This window comes from Odocoileus virginianus, chromosome 12, assembly GCF_023699985.2.
Source record: "Odocoileus virginianus isolate 20LAN1187 ecotype Illinois chromosome 12, Ovbor_1.2, whole genome shotgun sequence".
NCBI classification, from domain to species: Eukaryota; Metazoa; Chordata; class Mammalia; order Artiodactyla; family Cervidae; genus Odocoileus; species Odocoileus virginianus.
In genome coordinates, this window is record NC_069685.1 from 28,033,652 (window position 1) to 28,054,191 (window position 20,540).

At 39.5% G+C, this 20,540-nt stretch overlaps 1 protein-coding gene across 2 annotated transcripts in view; it reads right to left on the bottom strand.

The window, feature by feature from the left end:
- Positions 1 to 2,312: 2,312 nt before the first annotated feature.
- Positions 2,313 to 20,540, bottom strand: part of INTU (inturned planar cell polarity protein) — a 97,967-nt gene continuing 79,739 nt past the window's right edge. The window contains exons 15-16 of one of the 2 annotated variants that reach the window (XM_020916676.2): positions 13,919 to 14,076; positions 2,313 to 5,587 (exon numbers count right to left, since the gene is read on the bottom strand). In XM_020916676.2, the coding sequence (XP_020772335.2) occupies positions 5,476 to 5,587; positions 13,919 to 14,076 (270 nt within the window). In that variant the 3' untranslated portion in view covers positions 2,313 to 5,475. Of the gene's footprint in view, positions 5,588 to 13,155; positions 13,413 to 13,918; positions 14,077 to 20,540 lie in introns of those variants that run through there. The other variant, XM_020916668.2, reaches the window with a different exon arrangement.

Below are 20,540 nucleotides of genomic sequence, written 5' to 3' on the forward strand. Positions count from 1 at the left end.
CACGTGGCTCTTCAGCGCGGTACTGTCTGCGCACGTAGAGGTGCCCGGCTGCGCTTGCACCGGCGGACAGGACTGCGAGGCTGTGAGTTCTCGCCTGGGAAGGGATCCGGGAGAACCAGGTCTGTAAAAAGAGAGTTAGTGGCCCAAACACGACAGAGCAGCAAAATCAACCGTGTGTCTAACCAAGTTTAGTTTTGGTTCCCAGAGTAACCCTTGCACCTTCTATTAGAAATCGCTTTAAAATCTCCTTTCAATGGAGCAGGGGTCCTTTGTCTAGTCACTGTCTCACTCTGGTTTTGCTGACTGTACCCGCATAACATAATTCAACACATTTCTTTTTCTCCTGTGTTTTATTTGGTAATTCTATCTAGAGCAGCGGTGCTCTGTCAGACTGCACCAACTGGAGGTGTTGGTAGGGGGTGGACGGAGACGCGGGTTTGTGCCCGGGTGTCTGTGTTTGAATTTGAATTCCCCAGGTAATTTTAATGTGCAGAGTTGGGAACGTGTTCTAGAACAGCGGTTCACAAACTGATTTTAGGATACCTTTTCACTCTTCATGTAGAAGACCGCAAAGAAGCTTCTGTTTTTATGTAATATATTGATATTAACCATTTCAGAAATTGTAACAGAAAATTTTAAAAATCTACTCATTTAAAATAACAGTAAACCCCTACATAAGTAACATTTTTATATTAAAGAACAGTTAATTTGCCAACAAAAAAATGTAGTGAGAACAGCCTTGTTTTATATTTTTTAAAGTCTTTTTAAATGTCTGGCTTAATAAAAGTCTGATTTACACAGCTGCTTTTGCATTCCATTTGCTGCAATAGTGCCCAACATGTATGTAACTGCTGGAAAACTCCACTATACACTAATGAGGGAATGAGAGTGAAAGAGGCAAAAAATGTCCTCTATTATTATTAATAAAGAAATATATTCTTAATTCCTCTTTACAACTTGCTTGATGGTTTCTACTAAAGGAAGGAAGCTTCCATTTTATCATCTCTTACTCTGCAGGACTTGGAGTCTTTAAACACATCTATAAAATGTGAGATGAGTTACTGGTTTTTTTGAACTTTAGTTTGCATTTTTAAATTTATTATCCCAAGTGTGTTGTAACACTTTTAATAGTACTTGTTACTAGTGAAAAACCAAATATTTTGGCCAGAAGCATTCCAGAGCAGGAATTTTGTTAATCTTTTGGCGACCTCATAAAAGTAGTTGGCAAGTCCTACTGGTACCATGTTTGATACCTTTTCTTAGCAGCTCACTTGACTCAACTGGTTTTTCAGCCTGAGTTTCTTTGTATATTGTATGCTGCTGACATGTTAGTCTTTTTAAAGCAATTCCATTAATCATTATTCCTAGCTTGAAAAATTGAAAGTTTTCTCACTGCATTGACTTCAAAATCCTTTGTGAAATCCATCACAAATTAAAAAAATGATGGGCATTTTATCTGCAAAAATCTGGAAAATGAAAGACTTCATTCTCTTTTAAGGTAATTTGAAGCACTTAGGGAGAAATTAAAGGGGGAATTTCCCGAATCACATTCCAAGCAAGAATGTCTCTTTAAGGTGCCAAAAGAGTTAAAGGAATCATCTCTGGTCACAGGAAACGTAAGTTATTTTCAGAAGTCAGAAAAGCCTGCTGCTGCTCCCCAGGGCAATTTTCTCTCCCTTTCCTTTTTGCCCCCCTTCCTGCCCTCCCCTGACATGACTATAGTTAACAGTGTTTATAGCATGTTCCTTTATGGTATCTTCAAGCTTACTTTTGACATATTTTCTTTGTTAGAAGACGGCAAAAGTGAAAGTACTTAGAAGTGTAGCTTTGTTTTTTTTTTACCCTATTAAGAGCTCTGAATCGTCTCTTTTCAATAGATTAAGTGCAAATGTTTAATTTGTTGCTTTGCATTTTATTTACTGATTTACTGAATGAAAAAAGTTCTGGTGACTTATATGTTGATATTAAAAATAGAGAATCTCAGGGCCTTTGCACTGTTCACTTTTTCCTTAGAAGTCAGCTTGGTTAGTTTCCTAACCAGATCTGAGGCCATCTCAGCAACCCTTTCCCTGGCCACCCGTCTCTCACACTTCATACTCCATTTTCTCGCTTCACCTTTTTTCTTGTAGTTTTTGTTTTACTTATTTGTGGTCTGCCTCTCCCACTAGAACATAAGCTCCATGAGGGTAGCAATTTTTGGCTGTTTTGTTCATTGCTGTATCTCTGGCATTCAGAACAGTGCTTGGTACAGAGCAGAAATGTAATAAATATTTGTTGGATGAATGGCCAAAAAGTCAACACAACTGCAAACAAACCTCTGCACCATCTTTATTAAAAACTATCAATATAGCGCAAAAATAGCTTGTTATATAGAAGTACAACTCTAAAAAATTAATTTCCACACAGTACAATATAAAGTTTTATTAATATTTATTACTGTATTTTAAAATATTCAAAGTATAAATCCTCATTTTTAAAGTGTTTAGTGCTGAATACTTTTTCTTAGCTTTCCAACATTTTGTACAGTAGAGGGTATGATTTAGATGACTCCATCGTGTTCAACCAATGGATATTTAATAATAAGTAGTCGTCGTAGTAGTAGCAGCAGCTGCTAACACTTTTATAGCACATAATGTGTGCCAGGCACTATTAGAGGGAAATTACACAGACAACAATAATTATTCACAATGTTATTTTCAAGAATGTTCAAAGTGGACAAACCTAGTAAATTGGTTTCATAGCTCTTCCCATTTGTATCAGAAATGTAAAAAAGCAGGGACTGCAATTTACTAACTTGCCAGTATGCATCATCATCGAGGGTCCCTTGGCACAAAAAGAGAAATTCCCTATTCTAACATGACAAAACAAAGAGACAAAAACGAGAAATGGAGAATGGGGGTTGAAATCTAAAAGGTAATTTTGTGGGGGGACAGGATTAAAAAATATATGATGGTGGTAAGCCAGCACTTGCTTTTTTTTTTTTTTTTAATGCTGGATATATAGTCTTTTGCATTACAGTCTTTGGTGAAAACGAACGTTTGCAGGATGCTAATAAAATCCAACCTAAGAATGTTTCTATAACTGCAAAAGCATTCTACATCCCTCTTTATTTAATAAAGTTGCAGAGAGGCACTTATTGTCCAGTGAGTCAGATCTGCTCTCAGGTGTGAATCTGAACATACGTGGAAAAAGGAGCAGCTAAGTTTACAGTACTTACCACACTTATTTTGATACCTATTAAGAGATAAAAGCCAAGATAATGTTTGGTTTTCTTTCTTAAAAATGCAATGTCTCTGCAACATGCACATTACATCTGCAATACTTCAAATGACTTGGCCTTATATAAGAATAGTATAGTCTTTTTATTTCAGTTATTAAATAGTGGTCTTACGATTCTTTTAGACCAGGAAAGCAGTTCAACAGATCAAAATTTCACTAAATGAAACAAAAAGTTCCTAATGGTTAAGTCCCAAGTTCAGTCTGTTTGAAAATCTGAGGTGATCAATGGCTGCATTTATGAATAATTCTCCATATTAAATATAGCTTCATTGTGTTTGAGGGACCATTATCAAGAAATTTAAGACATTTACTAACAACTCTTAAACAATACTTTGATACTTATACATGTGCACAAGCAGTCCTAAGACAGCAGTAAAGAGTCTATCATTTGACCAAAATTATAATCTGATGGGGAAGGGGAGGATATTGCAAGTCATTTTCTATCAAAGTTTCTTGTTCTGTTTTGAATGCCGAAATTAAGGCCCACAAGTCACTAATAGGACAAATATAGTGGTTTGCATCTTCAACACCTGGGTGAAAATCTCTTAAACTCATGACAGAGGGATAATAGTGTTTCTTCTAAGACCAAATATTTTAAATGGTGCATCCACTATGTGTTTCAGTTAATTCTAATTAAGCTCAAGATCTCATGCTTGAGGTAGGGGAAAGGCAGAGACTGGCTTTAGATGTGCCGGTGTAATTTGCCTTCCAAAGGTAAATCCTGAAGGGAAGAACCCAGTGCTATAAAGTCACAGGAACATCTGAGAATTCAGGCAAATCGACTGGGTACATGTCAATTAAGAATTGTCATGTTCTTCCTTCCTTTCAATCTGCCAAATTCTGATAGCTAAAGAAAATTCTGAGCTTAGTACCTTTCTCTGCTGCTGCTAAGTCGCTTCAGTTGTGTCTGACTCTGTGCGATCCCATAGACGGCAGCCCACCAGGCTCCCCCATCCCTGGGATTCTCCAGGCAAGAACACTGGAGTGGGTTGCCATTTCCTTCTCCAATGCATGAAAGTGAAAAATGAAAGTGAAGTCGCTCAGTCGTGTCCAACTCTGTGTAACCCCATGGCCTGCAGCCCACCAGGCTCCTCCGTCCATGGGATTTTCCAGGCAAGAGTACTGGAGTGGGGTGTCATCGCCTTCTCTGTTTCTTTCTCTACTCATGGTCAAATTTTCTTTTTCTACTCATGGTCAAATAAATTATTGTTCATTAAAGGTACCCCTTTGGGAAAACCCAGTACATCCAGATTTGTAAGGAAAAACTGCATTGACTGGAAGTTGTCATAGAATTTCTTTAGTTAACTTTTTCATTGTTTTCAACATGATTGGTTTTTTTTTTTACAGATTTACATAAAACTTTCCTAAAATTCATGAACTTGTATAAATTGTGTGTATACCTGAATATATTTCAAAAAAGAGAAAAACAATGAAAGTATATGAACAAATAGTTTACAAATATATATCCTAGTCAAAATAGAACTGACCTGAATGAGTAAAGAAAATCAAATAAATAAAAAAGTAAGTTTAATTTTCACTCCTCTTCCCCCACACTGAGGTATCTACTAAATCACGTAAAAGAAAAGTATCCGATCTAAGAAGGAATCAGTACTCAACATTACAAATTTAGGTACCGAACAATAGGTTAGAGGGAAAAAAATTGCACATTTTACTGAAGAGGATCTTTAGACACCTCAAAGCAATCATTTCATCTGTACACGAAAAATCTGAGCTCAGAGAGGTACAAAAACTTGCTTATGGTCACAACACTAATTAGTAACAGAACCTGGTCATTTCTTCCCAATTTCATGATTGTTTTGCCAAATATCAATACTAGTCTTGAGAAAAATACACAAAATATTGGGGTTTTTTCCAAGATAAACATTCTTATATTAATTTTACATAAAATACATCACATTATTTCAAATCAGTAAATAAATTAATGTTATATACCAAAATGGAAAATAAGTTAACAATCTCTTCTTCATATTTTGATCAAGTATTTTCTTCAAAAGTCTCAGAATAAGATTTAGTGCATCAAATCCAGCAGCGTATCATCTCAGTCTTCATCAGCCTTATGTTCAGTATTGATTAGTGAAAAGAAGTTAAACCTTATCTCTCTGTGAATAGATTTCAGCAGTTCTAACCCTGCTTGATGGTCTCTGCACAGTGTTGCTATGCGTCAAGAAAATACAGCTACAAGGTTAATCCAAAGAACAATTTAAAAGCCATTTCAATGGCAATTTCTGTAACTGAGTCATGAAAACAGACATAAAGTTCTTGAAGTTTGGGATGAAGAAAGAGCCTCCTGTAGAGAAAAAAAACACACTAATTTCAGAAATTCCAAGAAGGAAAAAACTCCAACTCTCCAATATATTTTACTATATTTTTTGGTTTCTGAAAGAATAAGTCATAAATTCAACCACTAATCTAAATCTACACTAGGGGGAAATGCAACTAGATTTATAATTAAATAATATATGCCTTAGGTCAATTACATTTATTATTTCAGAGTGTAAAAAGCCTATTGTATCAACTTCTATAGTCATATTCCTTAGTTTTAAAATGTTAAATTTAGTTATTATTATAATATAGTCAATGATGTACCATCATACTAAGTGCAATCGTTATTAGACATCAAATTTGGATTAACATTGAAACTTTCATTTTCTTAAAGAGTTAAAATTTTAGTCTATTTAATCAATACTAGTCAAGATTTCTGGGAGAAATATCAATAACCTCAGATATGTAGATGACAACACCCTTATGGCAGAAAGTGAAGAGGAACTAAAAAACCTCTTGATGAAAGTGAAAGAGGAGGAGTGAAAAAGTTGGCTCAACATTCAGAAAACTAAGATCATGGCATCTGGTCCCATCACCTCATGGGAAACAGATGGGGAGACACTGTAGACAGTGTCAGATTTTACTTTTTTGGGCTCCACAATCACTTTAGATGGTGACTGCAGTCATGAAATTAAAAGACGCTTACTCCTTGGAATGAAAGTTATGACCAACCTAGATAGCATATTAAAAAGTAGAGACATTACTTTGTCAACAAAGGTCCGTCTAGTCAAGGCTATGGTTTTTCCAGTGGTCATGTATGGTTGTGAGAGTTGGACTGTGAAGAAAGCTGAGCGCCAAAGAATTGATGCTTTTGAACTGTGGTGTTGGAGAAGACTCTTGAGAGTCCCTTGGACTGCAAGGAGATCCAACCAGTCCATCCTAGAGATCAGTCCTGGGTGTTCATTGGAAGGACTGATGTTGAAGCTGAAACTCCAGTGCTTTGGCCACTTCATGGGAAGAGCTGACTTGTTGGCAAAGACCCTGATGCTGGGAGGGATTGGGGGCAGGAGGAGAAGGGGACGACAGAGGATGAGATGGCATCACCGACTCGATGGACATGAGTTTGAGTGAACTCTGGGAGTTTGTGATGGACAGGGAGGCCTGGCATGCTGTGTGATTCATGGGGTCGCAAAGAGTTGGACACAACTGAGTGACTGAACTGAACTGAACTGACTGTATACAAAATGTTAAACCATTTCTGACTTCCTTCAGTTTCTCTATTCTGCATAGATCAGCGTCGTCATAATTCAATACCTATTGATTTTTTTTCAATTCCAGTTGTGAATATAGTCATGGCTCTACTATATACCTGCATGTGTGCCTAACTGGTCTTCTTATCTCTATTCTCTCTTGTGTCCACACCATTCCATTTGGCTCCCAGCTTGATGTTCCAATAACACAGCTCTGATCACTATACACTTGGTTTTGATCATGTTGATGCTCCCAAGCTTGCCTGGTTATACATCAGAAGCACAAGTGAGCTTACTGCAGATACAGAGTCCCACTCTCATAGATTCTGGTTCAGTAGGTCTGGGATGGGGTACAGGCATTTCTGATTTTAATAAATGACTCAGTCAGTTGTGTCTGACTCTTTTCAACCCCGTGGACTGTAGCCCGTCAGGCTCCTCTGTCCATGGACTTCTCCAGCTTAGAATACTGGAGTGGGTAGCCATTCTTTTCTACAGGGGATCTTCCCAACCCAGGGATCAAACCCAGGTCTCCCCTGTTGCAGGCACATTCTTTACCATTTGAGTCATCAGGGGAGCCCTGGTAAATGTGACTCAGCTGATTCTAAATCCTGCGGATCAGCACATGGGAATTACTGCTTTGGATAACATTTGTAAAGTGTTTGTCATACAGCTTAGTACTATGTGGTAGGTGTCGAGTAACATTCAGTTCAGTTCAGTTGCTCAGTCGTGTCTGACTCTTTGCGACCCCATGAATGGCAGCAAGCCAGGCCTCCCTGTCCATCACAAACTCCCAGAGTTTACTCAAACTCATGTCCATCGAGTCGGTGATGCCATCCAGCCATCTCATCCTCTGTCATCCCCTTCTCCTCCTGCCTTCAATCCCTCCCAGCATCAGGGTCTTTTCCAATGAGTCAACTCTTCACATGAGGTGGCCAAAGTATTGGAGTTTCAGCTTCAACATCAGTCCTTTCAATGAACACCCAGGACTGGTCTCCTTTAGGGTGGACTGGTTGGATCTCCTTGTAGTCCAAGGGACTCTCAAGAGTCTTCTCCAACACCACAGTTCAAAAGCATCAATTCTTTGGCGCTCAGCTTTCTTCACAGTCCAACTCTCACAACCATACATGACCACTGGAAAAACCATAGCCTTGACCAGATGGACCTTTGTGGACAAAGTAATGTCTCTGCTTTTTAATACACTGTCTAGGTTGGTCATAACTTTCCTTCCAAGGAGTAAGCGTCTTTTAATTTCATGGCTGCAATCACCATCTGCAGTGATTTTGGAGCCCAAAAAAATAAAGTCTGACACTTTCCACTGTCTCCCCATCTATTTCCCATGAGGTGATGGGACCAGATGCCATGATCTTAGTTTTCTGAATGTTAAGCTTTAAGCCAACTTTTTCACTCCTCCTCTTTCACTTTCATCAAGAGGCTTTTTAGTTCCTCTTCACTTTCTGCCATTAGGGTGGTGTCATCTGCATATCTGAGGTTATTGGTATTTCTCCCGGCAATCTTGATTCCAGCTTGTGCTTCTTCCAGCCCAGCGTTTCTCATGATGTACTCTGCATATAAGTTAAATAAGCAGAGTAACAATATACAGCCTTGACATTCCTTTTCCTATTTGGAACCAGTCTGTTGTTCCATGTCCAGTTCTAACTGTTGCTTCCTGACCTGCATATAGGTTTCTCAAGAGGCAGGTCAGGTGGTCTGGTATTCCCATCTCTTTCAGAATTTTCCACAGTTTGTTGTGATCCACAGAGTCAAAGGCTTAGGCATAGTCAATAAAGCAGAAATAGATGTTTTTCTGGAACTCTCTTGCTTTTTCAATGACCCATCAGATGTTGGAAATTTGATCTCTGGTTCCTCTGCCTTTTCTAAAACCAGCTTGAACATCTGGAAGTTCATGGTTCATGTATTGCTGAAGCCTGGCTTGGAGAATTTTGAGCATTACTTTACTAGCGTGTGAGATGAGTGCAATTGTGCAGTAGTTTTGAGCATTCTTTGGGATTGCCTTTCTTAGGGATTGGAATGAAAACTGACCTTTTCCAGTCTTGTGGCCACTGCTGAATTTTCCAAATTTGCTGGCATATTGAGTGCAGCACTTTCACAGCATCATCTTTCAGGGTTTGAAATAGCTCAACTGGAATTCCATCACCTCCACTAGCTTTGTTCGTAGTGATGCTTTCTAAGGCCCACTTGACTTCTCATTCCAGGATGTCTGGCTCTAGGTGAGTGATCACACCATTGTGATTATCTGGGTCATGAAGATCTTTTTTGTACAGTTCTTCCGTGTATTCTTGCCACCTCTTCTTAATATCTTCTGCTTCTGTTAGGTCCATACCATTTCTGTCCTTTATTGAACCCATCTTTGCATGAAATGTTCCCTTGGTATCTCTAATTTTCTTGAAGAGATCTCTAGTCTTTCCCACTCTGTTGTTTTCCTCTATTTCTTTGCATTGATCCCTGAGGAAGGCTATCTTACCTCTCCTGGCTATTCTTTGGAAATCTGCATTCAAATGGGAATATCTTTCCTTTTCTCCTTTGCTTTTCGCTTCTCTTCTTTTCACAGCTATTTGTAAGGCCTCCTCAGGCAACCATTTTGCGTTTTTGCATTTCTTCTCCATGGGGATGGTCTTGCTCCCTGTCTCCTGTACAATGTCATGAACCTCCGTCCATAGTTCATCAGGCTCTCTGTCTATCAGATCTAGTCCCTTAAATCTATTTCTCACTTCCACTGTATAGTCATAAGGGATTTGATTTAGGTCATACCTGAATGGTCTAGTGGTTTTCCCTACTTTCTTCAGTTTAAGTCTGAATTTGGCAATAAGGAGTTCATGATCTGAGCCACAGTCAGCTCCCGGTCTTGTTTTTGCTGACGGTATAGAGCTTCTCCATCGTTGGCCGCAAAGAATATAATCAGTCTGATGTCGGTGTTGACGGTCTCGTGATATCCATGTGTAGAGTCTTCTCTTGTCTTGTTGGAAGAGGGTGTTTGCTATGACCAGTGTGTTCTCTTGCCAAAACTCTATTAGCCTTTGTCCTGCTTCATTCTGTACTCCAAGGCAAAATTTGCCTGTTACTCCAGGTGTTTCTTGACTTCCTACTTTTGCATTCCAGTCCCCTATAATGAAAAGGACATCTTTTTTGGGTGTTAGTTCTAAAAGGTCTTGTAGGTCTTCATAGAACCGTTCAACTTCAGCTTCTTCAGCGTTACTGGTTGGGGCATAGGCTTGGATTACCATGATATTGAATGGTTTGCCTTGGAAATGAACAGAGATCATTCTGTCATTTCTGAGATTGCATCCAAGTACTGAATTTCAGACTCTCTTGTTGACCATAATGACTACTCCATTTCTTCTAAGAGATTCCTTTAGTCCCACCCAACTGTGTGCTCCTTCCTGCACCAACTCTCTACCCCAACTCAAAGAACTATCGGTAGTCCAATATTTCCTTCAAAATTCAATTCCTTGGTTAGGAACTGAAGGCTCTCTGCAGTGATCCTACCTTAGCTTTCCAGTTTTATCTTTCACTTCATCTTTGTATATGCCATTCCTCTACCACCCTAGCCAACTAGTCTACTCACAGCTAAACCTTATGATTTCCCTTGTTTGGGTCTTTATTCATCCCATCCTTTACCTAGAATGCTCTATCCAAATCCAGTTCATTTCTGAAAGCAGATTACATGGAATCTCTTAGCCTTTCTTTGTAATCTCGGATTTCCTCCCCCTTTTCAGAATTTACAGAGTGTGTCGTTGTATTACCTAATTTATTTTTTATTGAAGTACAGTTGTGTCACAGTGTCACAATGTTGTGTCAATCTCTGCTATACAATGAAGTGACTCAGGTTTACAAATATACAATCTTTTTTTATAATATTCTTTTCCATTATGGTTTATACCAGGAGATTGGATATAGTTCCTTGTGCTATACAGTAGGACCTTGTTGTTTATCCATTCTAAATGTAATAGTTTGCATCTACCAACCTCAGATTCCCAGTCCATTCTCTTCCCCCAACCACTCGCCCATAAGTATGATCTCTGAGTCTGTTTTCTGTTTTGTAGATAGGTTCATTTGTGCCATACTTTAGATTCCACGTATAAGTGATATCATATAGTATTTTCTTTCCCTTTCTGACTTACCTCACTTAGTATGATAATCTATAGTTGCATCCATAGTGCTACAAATGGTGTTATTTTCTTTTTTATGGCTGAGTAGTATTCCATTTGTAGCACTATGGATGCAACTATAGATTATCATGGAATGATAATCCATGAATGAATGAAGAATGAAGAAGAATATGTGTGTGTGTGTGTGTATACACACACACACACACATATATATATGCACACACTGCATCTTCTTCATTCATTCATCAATGGATATTTAGGTTTTTTCCACAGAGGTTCATGTATGTTTTTGAATTATAGTTTTATCTGAGTGTATACCCAGGAGTGGGATTGATAGATCATATGGTAATTCTATTTTTAGTTTTCTGAGAAACCTCCATACTGTTTTTCATAGTGGTTGTACCAACTTACATTCCCACCAACAGTATACGTGTGTTCCCTTTTCTGCACACCCTCTCCAGAATTTGTTATTTGTTGACTTTTTAATGATGGCCATCCTGACTGGTATGAGGTGGTACCTCATAATAACTTTGATTTACATTTCTCTAATAATTAGTGATGCTGAGCATTTTTCATGTGCCTACTGGCCATCTGTATGTCTTCTTTGGAGAAATGTCTATTAAAAGTCTTCTGCCCATTTTTCAGACCACCTGACCTGCCTCTTGAGAAACCTGTATGCAGGTCAGGAAGCAACAGTTAGAGCTGGACATGGAACAACAGACTGGTTCCAAATAGCAAAAGGAGTACGTCAAGGTTGTATACTGTCACTCTGCTTATTTAACTTATATGCAGAGTACATCATGAGAAACGCTGGGCTGGAAGAAGCACAAGCTGGAATCAAGATTGCTGGGAGAAATATCAATAACCTCAGATATGCAGATGACACCACCCTTATGGCACAAAGTGAAGAAGAACTAAAAAGCCTCTTGATGAAAGTGAAAGAGGACAGTGAAAAAGTTGGCTTAAAGCTCAACATTCAGAAAACTAAGATCATGGCATCTGGTCCCATTATGTCATGGCAAATAGATGGGGAAACCATGGAAGACTTTATTTTTTTGGGCTCCAAAATCACTGCAGATGGTGATTGCAGCCATGAAATTAAAAGACGCTTACTCCTTGGAAGGAAAGTTATGACCAACCTAGACAGTGTATTAAAAAGCAGAGACATTACTTTGTCCACAAAGGTCCGTCTAGTCAAGGCTATGGTTTTTCCAGTGGTCATGTATGGTTGTGAGAGTTGGACTATAAAGAAAGCTGAGCGCCAAAGAATTGATGCTTTTGAACTGTGGTGTTGGAGAAGACTCTTGAGAGTCCCTTGCACTGCAAGGAGATCCAACCAGTCCATCCTAGAGATCAGTCCTGGGTGTTCATTGGAAGGACTGATGTTGAAGCTGAAATTCCAATACTTTGGCCACCTGATGCAAAGAGCTGACTCATTTGAAAAGACCCTGATGCTGGGAGGGATTGAAGGCAGGAGGAGAAGGGGATGACAGAGGATGAGATGGTTGGATGGCATCACTGACTCAACGGACACGGGTTTGGGTAGACTCTGGCAGTTGGTGATGGACAGGGAGACCTGGTGTGCTGCGGTTCATGGGGTTGCAAAGAGTCAGACACGACTGAGTGACTGAACTGAACTGAACCCATTTTTCAATTGAGTGTTTTGTTGTTGAGTTGTATGAGCTGTTTGTGTATTTTGAAGACTAAGCTTTTGTTGGTTAAATAATTTGCAAATATTTTCTCCCATTTCATGGGTTGTCTTTCTGTTTTTCTTTTTTTTTAATGTTTTTCTTTTCTGTACAAAAGCTTGTAAGTCTGATTACGTCCCATTTGCTTCTTTGTTTTTATTTCTATTGCCTTGGGAGACTGACCTTAAAAAAAAAAAGTTAAAATATAGCCAGCTAGATCTCTCTCTCTTTCTCCATAGAATATTCATCCATAAATACGTAGATATTTAAGCTTGTTTCATATTTCTTCTGCTAGATGTAAGATCATCAGATGCAATGACTGTGTCTTTTTCTTTGTGTTTGCCAGTCCCCCTAACCGTCACCACATACATTTTGCCAAGTGCAGCTCCATTTACTAATCCTTACATATTTATCAAGTGACTATGTGCCTGGTGCTGTGCCAGTGGACAAGACAGATAGAATCTCTGATCTCTTAAAACTGACATTCCAGTGACAGAGAGAAAGACCATAAACAAGAAAATTAAAGAGGTGATAGAGTAGAGAATAACTTTAATGTGGGAAAGAGAACACAGTTTGTCTGTCTCACAGGAGATGATATGTTACCGCTGGTCTGAATATCTAGGAGCCAGATAGGCAAAGGTTAAGTAGAACATCCCACATGGAAGGAAGGGCAGGAACAGCGTTCAGCTGGTGCCAGTGTGGTGTGCACAGCGGCTGGAGGAAGAGAGTGACAGGAGGTGGAGACAAAGAGGTGGCCGTGGGACAGAGAGAGCCAGGTCTTGTAGCTGGTCAGGGACAGGGGGAAGAGAGGGAAGGGAACAGGGAAAGAAAGAGGGGGAGGAAAAAAGAGACAGAAGGAAATAGCAATGGGTATGAACTCATTACCTTTTAGTGTCTTACTAGTACAATCTTATAAGTGAATAAGTTTTTTTAAATATAAAAAAGATGGGAAGAATTTTAAAGGAGTTATTTAGTAAGTAGAATTCTAAAACACATTAAATACGAGAATTATGTGAATAAACTCATATTGTGTGTTGTGTTCAGTTGCTCAGTCATGTCTGACTTTTTGCAACCCTATGAACTGTAGCCCATCAGGTTCCTCTGTTCATGGGATTTCCCCGGCAAGAATACTGGAGTGTTTTGCCGTTTCCTCCTCCAGGAGATCATCCTGACCCAGGGATCGAACCCACATCTTCTGCATTACAAGCAGGAATAAATCCATGCTTATATCTTAAAATGTTTATCTCCTTTACCCCCTTTTTAACACTTAACAATATTTTCTTCCACTTACCCTACTACCCAGTAAGCCATAACAGGTGGTGCTTTCCTCTGATCAGTCCAGTTTTCAGGTGAGCATTCAAACAATACACCATGTTCTTTCACAGGGTTCAGAGAAGACACTGAATTTGTTGAACCTGAGTGATCTTTACCATTTAGTGCTTTCTTTTTCTGTAAGTTAATAGGTATTATTAGTCTTGGCTGGTATTAAAGTGCTGCTTTAAATGTTTTCATATATAGATTTGAACTGGCTGATCCTAATACTATGAGTGCCCGCAGTGACATTCTTCTCCTTACCTGCAGGAAAATTTCTACCCTTCCTCATACTTTAAATGCCATCTCCTACAAGAGACTTCACGGATAAAGTTTCTCTCGACTCTCCAAGGAAACATTTGTTTCACAGTCTTACCTTATTAATATTTACACTATATTATATTAGCAGTTTATAGGTTTGTCTTCCCCAGTACATTAGAACCTTTTTCCCAGGGCAGAGACTATATGCCGTTCATCTGTGTATTCCTGAAAGCAGCTGTGTTTGGTACACAGTAGGTGCTTAATGAACAGATTACTAATGAGTTACTAAATGAGTAGATGATTTTAAAGCAATATTTTTCCCCTGAAGCATACTCTCCAAATTTCCCACTGATTAAATCATTAGGAAACCAGTGACCCACTTGTAATATAAACACTTTCTGGAAGGCTCAGGCCAAAACAGTGGAGTGATCCTCGATTTTTCTCCTTCTTTCAAAATGTCTGTTGAAGACACAAATCCTTTTGGCTTATTCTCCATTATATCTGCAAGATCCAGAACCCACTGACATTTCTTGCTTTGAGAATTTCCTTGCGCCTTGCCTCCCACCCTTTCTATCTACCCTGCAAGCTTGTTCAGAGTAGCCCGAATGATCCTTTGAAAACTAAGGAACATGTCCTTGCTCTTCTCAGAACTACCCAAGAACTTCCCATCTTCTTCCGGATAAATCTCAAAAAGTCCTTAGCCTATCAGGCCTTGCAGGACCCAGTCCTGCTGCTTTTGCCGTCTCAGCTCCTACTGCTCTGCTCCTGACTCAGGCTGCTCCTGCGCTCTCTCAGCCCCCCCACCTCCATGGCTGTGTGCTAGCTGTTCCTTCTGTCTGGAAGCTCAGCCGCCACATTTGACACGTGGCTTTGTCCCTCAGTTCCTTCTGGTTTCTGTTCAAATATTACTTGACATGATCAGAGGGATCTTTCAAAATAGTAACCACCACCTCTCACTCTTACTCTGTTTTGTTATAATTGCTGTTGAAACTTACCCTACCTGATATATTAAACTGCTTGCTAATTCATTAGCTTCCCCTGCTAGAATACAGGCTTCATGACGAAAGAGACTTTTTGTTCACTGCTGTATCCCCAGCATCTTGAGTAGTATCTGGTGAATGGTAGGTACCTCAATGTTTAAATAATACAGGGAAGGCTAATTTATATTACTAAGTAAGTTAATGAAATGAACCTTAAAGAATCTATTAGTATGTTAAACAGGAAAGGAGGAGCATAAGAATGCAAAGCACATAGAGATATACAGTCAAACATAACATTTTGCTGAATACCAATTTCTGGTAGCTAGAAGAAGAAATCCTATAAGACAAAGAGTTTCACTGCTGATTGAGTCCTAAGAGATGATATAATTCAGCTCACTCACTTTATAAATGAGGAAACAGGAAGAGCTGAGACCAAGTCCAGGAGTCCTTATTCCCAGCCCAATGTTCTACCACCTTTACACCTAAGTTCTTCACAAATTTAGCAACGTTGGTACATGTATTGCTATATACATTACATTAATTTTTCAGTCTTCTTTATTTTATGTTTTTGGCAGTATGATGTTTGACCAGTCACAAATAAGCTTCTATATATTTATCAAGAAATCCAGAGGGGAGGAGCCAAGATGGCGGAGGAATAGGACGGAGAGACCACTTTCTCTCCTACAAATTCATCGAAAGAACATTTGAACGCTGAGCAAATCTCACAAAACAACTTCAGATCGCTAGCAGAGGACATCAGGAGCCCAGAAAAGCAGCCCATTGTCTTCAAAGGGAGGTAGGACAAAATTTAAAAGATAAAAAGGGAGACAAAAGAGCTACGGACGGTCACCCGTCCCGGGAAGGGAGTCTTAATAGAAGTTTCCAATCACCAGGAAACCCTCGCACTGGCGGGACTGGGGGAAGTTTTCGGCAATCTAACTGGGAGGAAAAATTAAACAAGGCCCACAGATTACGTGCCTAAAAGCAATTCCCAGCAGAAAAGTACCCCAGACGCCCGCACCCGCCAGCAACAAGCGGGGGCGAAACGGAGAGGAGCGGGCGGCATTGCTTAGGGTAAGGACCGGCCTGAAGACCCTGAGAGCAATCGGAGGGAGCTTCTTTAAACGGTGGGACAAAATTAACCGGCCGGAACACACTGCCTGCGGTTCGTGAGACAAAGGGACTGACTGAGAAAGTCCTGAAAAGAGCCCGCCCGTCCCAGCTGGAGGTAGGAGGCAGGGGGGAGGGGATAAGGGCAAACTCAGCCCCTGAGAAGCCACCCCCTCCCACACTGCAAACAGGCCCCCGGTTCCTATCTAAAGACTTCCTGAGACCCGACTGGCGGCGTGCACTGGGGCCGCGGAGGGGAAAAGCGCGGCTTACGGGAGAGATTGCGCCCAAGCCTCTGGCTGCCTGGGCCGCTCGACGCGGAGGGAAAAGGCGCGCCACATCCGTGGAGAGTGTGCCCAAGCCTCTGGCTGCCTGGGCCGCTCAGGCCAGGAAAGGCACAAAACGCAGGCGCAACCGAATCCGCGCTTTTGTGGAGTACCGAAAACCGGAACCGCACTCAACGCAGGCCCCGCTCCTTATAGAGCAGCCGGGAGCCTGAGCAGTGTAGACGGCGAAAGCACAGACACCCGTGAGCGGGGCAAACCCAGTGTGGCCGGCGAGTGCTAGCCACACGGAGCGGTATCTGTCTGCAGCGCCCCGCCCTCCCCGTAGTAGGACTAAACTGAACTAGCGAACCTAAATAAGAGATCACCTCCGCCCGCCTGTGTCAGGGCGGAAATTAGACACCGAAGAGAAGCCAAAACAAACAAAGGGAACCGCTTCAGAAAGGACCGGTGCAACAGACTAAAATCCCTGAAGGTAACACCGACTACACCTGAAGGGGCCTATAGATATCTAGAAGTGTAAGCTGGAAAGAGGAGCTATCTGAAATTGAACTGAACCTACACTGACCGCAACAACTCCAGAGGAATTCCGAGATATATATGTTTTTTTTGTTTGTTTGGTTTTTTTTTTTTTTAATTTACAAGAAAAAAAAATTTTTTTTTTCTTTCCTTTTTTTTTTTAGTTTTTATTTTTTCACTTTTATTATCTTTTAAAATTCCCTATTACTCCCCTATTACTCCTTAACTTTCATTTTCATATAATTATACGATTTTTTTAATTAGGAAAAAAAAATTTTTTTTCCTTTTTCTTTATTTTTAATTATTTTTATTTTTTTTTCTCTTTTATTTTCTTTTAAAATTCCCTATTACTCCCCCATTACTCCTCAACTTACACGTTCATATATTTTTACGATTTTTTTTAATCAGGAAAAAAAAAATTTTTTTTTCTTTCCTTTTTTATATTTTCTATTTTTTCTCTTTTATTTTCTTTTAAAATTCCCTATTACTCCCCCATTACTCCTCAACTTTCATTTTCATATATTTTACGATTTTTTTAATTAGGAAAAAAAAAATTTTTTTTTCTCATTTTCTTGTTTTTGTCTTCTATTTCCTTTTAAAGTCCTCTAATACTCCTCTATTATTCCTTCATTTTCATTTTCATTTCACTATAACCTTGCCAAAAAAAAAAAAAGAGCGAAACCCTATTTTTAAACCAAATTTCATATACTTTTCTAATTTTTTGGGGTGTTTTTGTTTTTGTTTTTAAATATTGTATTTCAAAGAGTCTAACCTCTACACTAGATTTTTAATCTTTGTTTTTCAGTATGTGATATAAATTTTGGACATTTAAGAAACCAATATTCAGTTCCCATTTCTATTTAGGAGTGTGGTGATTACTCTCCCACTTTTGACTCTCTGATTTCTACCTCAGAACACCTCTATTTCCTCCTTTCCCCTTCTCTTCCCACTCCAATTCTGTGAATCTTTGTGGGTGTCTGGGCTACAGAGAACACTTTGGGAACAGATAACTGTGTAGATCTGTCTCTCTCCTCTTGAGTCCCCTTTTTCTCCTCCTGCTTACCTCTATCTCCTTCCTCCCTCTCCTATTCTTCATGTAACTATGTGAATCTCTCTGGTTGTCTCTCACAGTGGGGAATCTTTTCACCATTAACCTACAAGTTTTATTATCAGTGCTGTATAGTTGGAGAAGTCTTGAGACAATTGGAAGAATAAAACTGAAATCCAGAGGCAGGAGACTTAAGCCCAAAACCTGAGAAAACCAGAAAACTCCTGACTACATGGAACATTAAGGAGTAAGAGACTATCCAAAAGCCTCCATACCTACACTAAAACCAACCACCCCCCAAGAGCCAATAAGCTCTAGTACAAGACATACCACACAAATTCTTTAGCAACGCAGGAACATAGACCTGAGTGTCAACATACAGGCTGTCCAAAGTCACACCTAACACAAAGACCCATCGCAAAACTCATTACTGGAAACTCCACTGCACTCCAGAGAGAAGAAATCCAATTCCACACACCAGAACGCTGACACAAGCCTCCCTAACCAGGAAAACTTGACAAACCAATCGTCCAACCCCACCCACTGGGTGAAACCTCCACAATAAAAAGGAACCACAGACCACAAGAATATAGAAAGCCCACTCCAGACACAGCAATCTAAACAAGATGAAAAGGCAGAGAAATACCCAACCGCTAAAGGAACATGAAAAAAGCCCACCAAGCCAGACAAAAGAGGAGGAAATAGGGAATCTACCTGAAAAAGAATTTAGAATAATTATAATAAAAATGATCCAAAATCTTGAAAACAAAATGGAGTTACAAATAAATAACCTGGAGACAAAGATTGAGAAGATGCAAGAAAGGTTTAACAAGGACCTAGAAGAAATAAAAAAAAGTCAATTACAAATTAATAATGAAATAAATGAGATCAAAAACACTCTGGAGGGAACCATGAGTAGAATAACAGAGACAGAAGATAGGATAAGTGAGTTAGAAGATAAAATGGTGGAAATAAATGAAGCAGAGAGGAAAAAAGAAAAAAGAATCAAAAGAAATGAGGACAACCTCAGGGACCTCTGGGACAATGTGAAACGCCCCAACATTCGAATCATAGGAGTCCCAGAAGAAGAAGACAAAAAGAAAGGCCATGAGAAGATACTCGAGGAGATAATAGCTGAAAACTTCCCGAAAATGGGGAAGGAAGTAGCCACCCAAGTCCAAGAAACCCAGAGTCCCCCAAACAGGATAAACCCAAGGCGAAACACCCCAAGACACATATTAATCAAATTAACAAAGATCAAACACAAAGAACAAATATTAAAAGCAGCAAGGGAGAAACAACAAATAACACACAAAGTGATTCCCATAAGGATAACAGCTGATCTATCAATAGAAACCCTTCAGGCCAGAAGGGAATGGCAGGACATACTTAAAGTAATGAAAGAGAATAACCTACAACCTAGATTACTCTACCCAGCAAGGATCTCATTCAGATATGAAGGAGAACTCAAAAGCTTTACAGACAAGCAAAAGCTGAGAGAATTCAGCACCACCAAACCAGCTCTTCAACAAATACTAAAGGATCTTCTTTAGACAGGAAACACAGAAAGGTGGTGTAAACGTGAACCCCAAACAACAAAATAAATGGCAACAGGACCATACCTATCAATAATTGCCTTAAATGTAAATGGGTTGAACGCCCCAACCAAAAGACAAAGGCTGGCTGAATGGATACAAAAACAAGACCCCTATATATGCTGTCTACAAGAGACCCACCTCAAAGCAAGGGACACATACAGACTAAAAGTGAAGGGCTGGAAAAAAATATTCCACGCAAACGGAGACCAAAAGAAAGCAGGAGTCGCAATACTCATATCAGATAAAATAGACTTTCAAATAAAGGCTGTGAAAAGAGACAAAGATGGACACTACATAATGATCAAAGGATCAATCCAAGAAGAAGATATAACAATTATAAATATATATGCACCCAACACAGGAGCACCGCAATATGTAAGGCAAACGCTAACGAGTATGAAAGAGGAAATTAATAGCAACACAATAATAGTAGGAGACTTTAATACCCCACTCACAACTATGGATAGATCAACTAAACAGAAAATGAACAAGGAAACACAAACTTTAAAGGACACAATGGACCAGCTAGACCTTATTGACATCTATAGGACGTTTCACCCCAAAACAATCAACTTCACCTTTTTCTCAAGTGCACACGGAACCTTCTCCAGAATAGATCATATCCTGGGCCATAAATCTAGTCTTGGTAAATTCAAAAAAATTGAAATCATTCCAGTCATCTTTTCTGACCACAGTGCAGTAAGATTAGATCTCAATTACAGGAAAAAAATTATTAAAAATTCAAACATATGGAGGCTAAACAACACGCTTCTGAATAACCAACAAATCATAGAAGAAATCA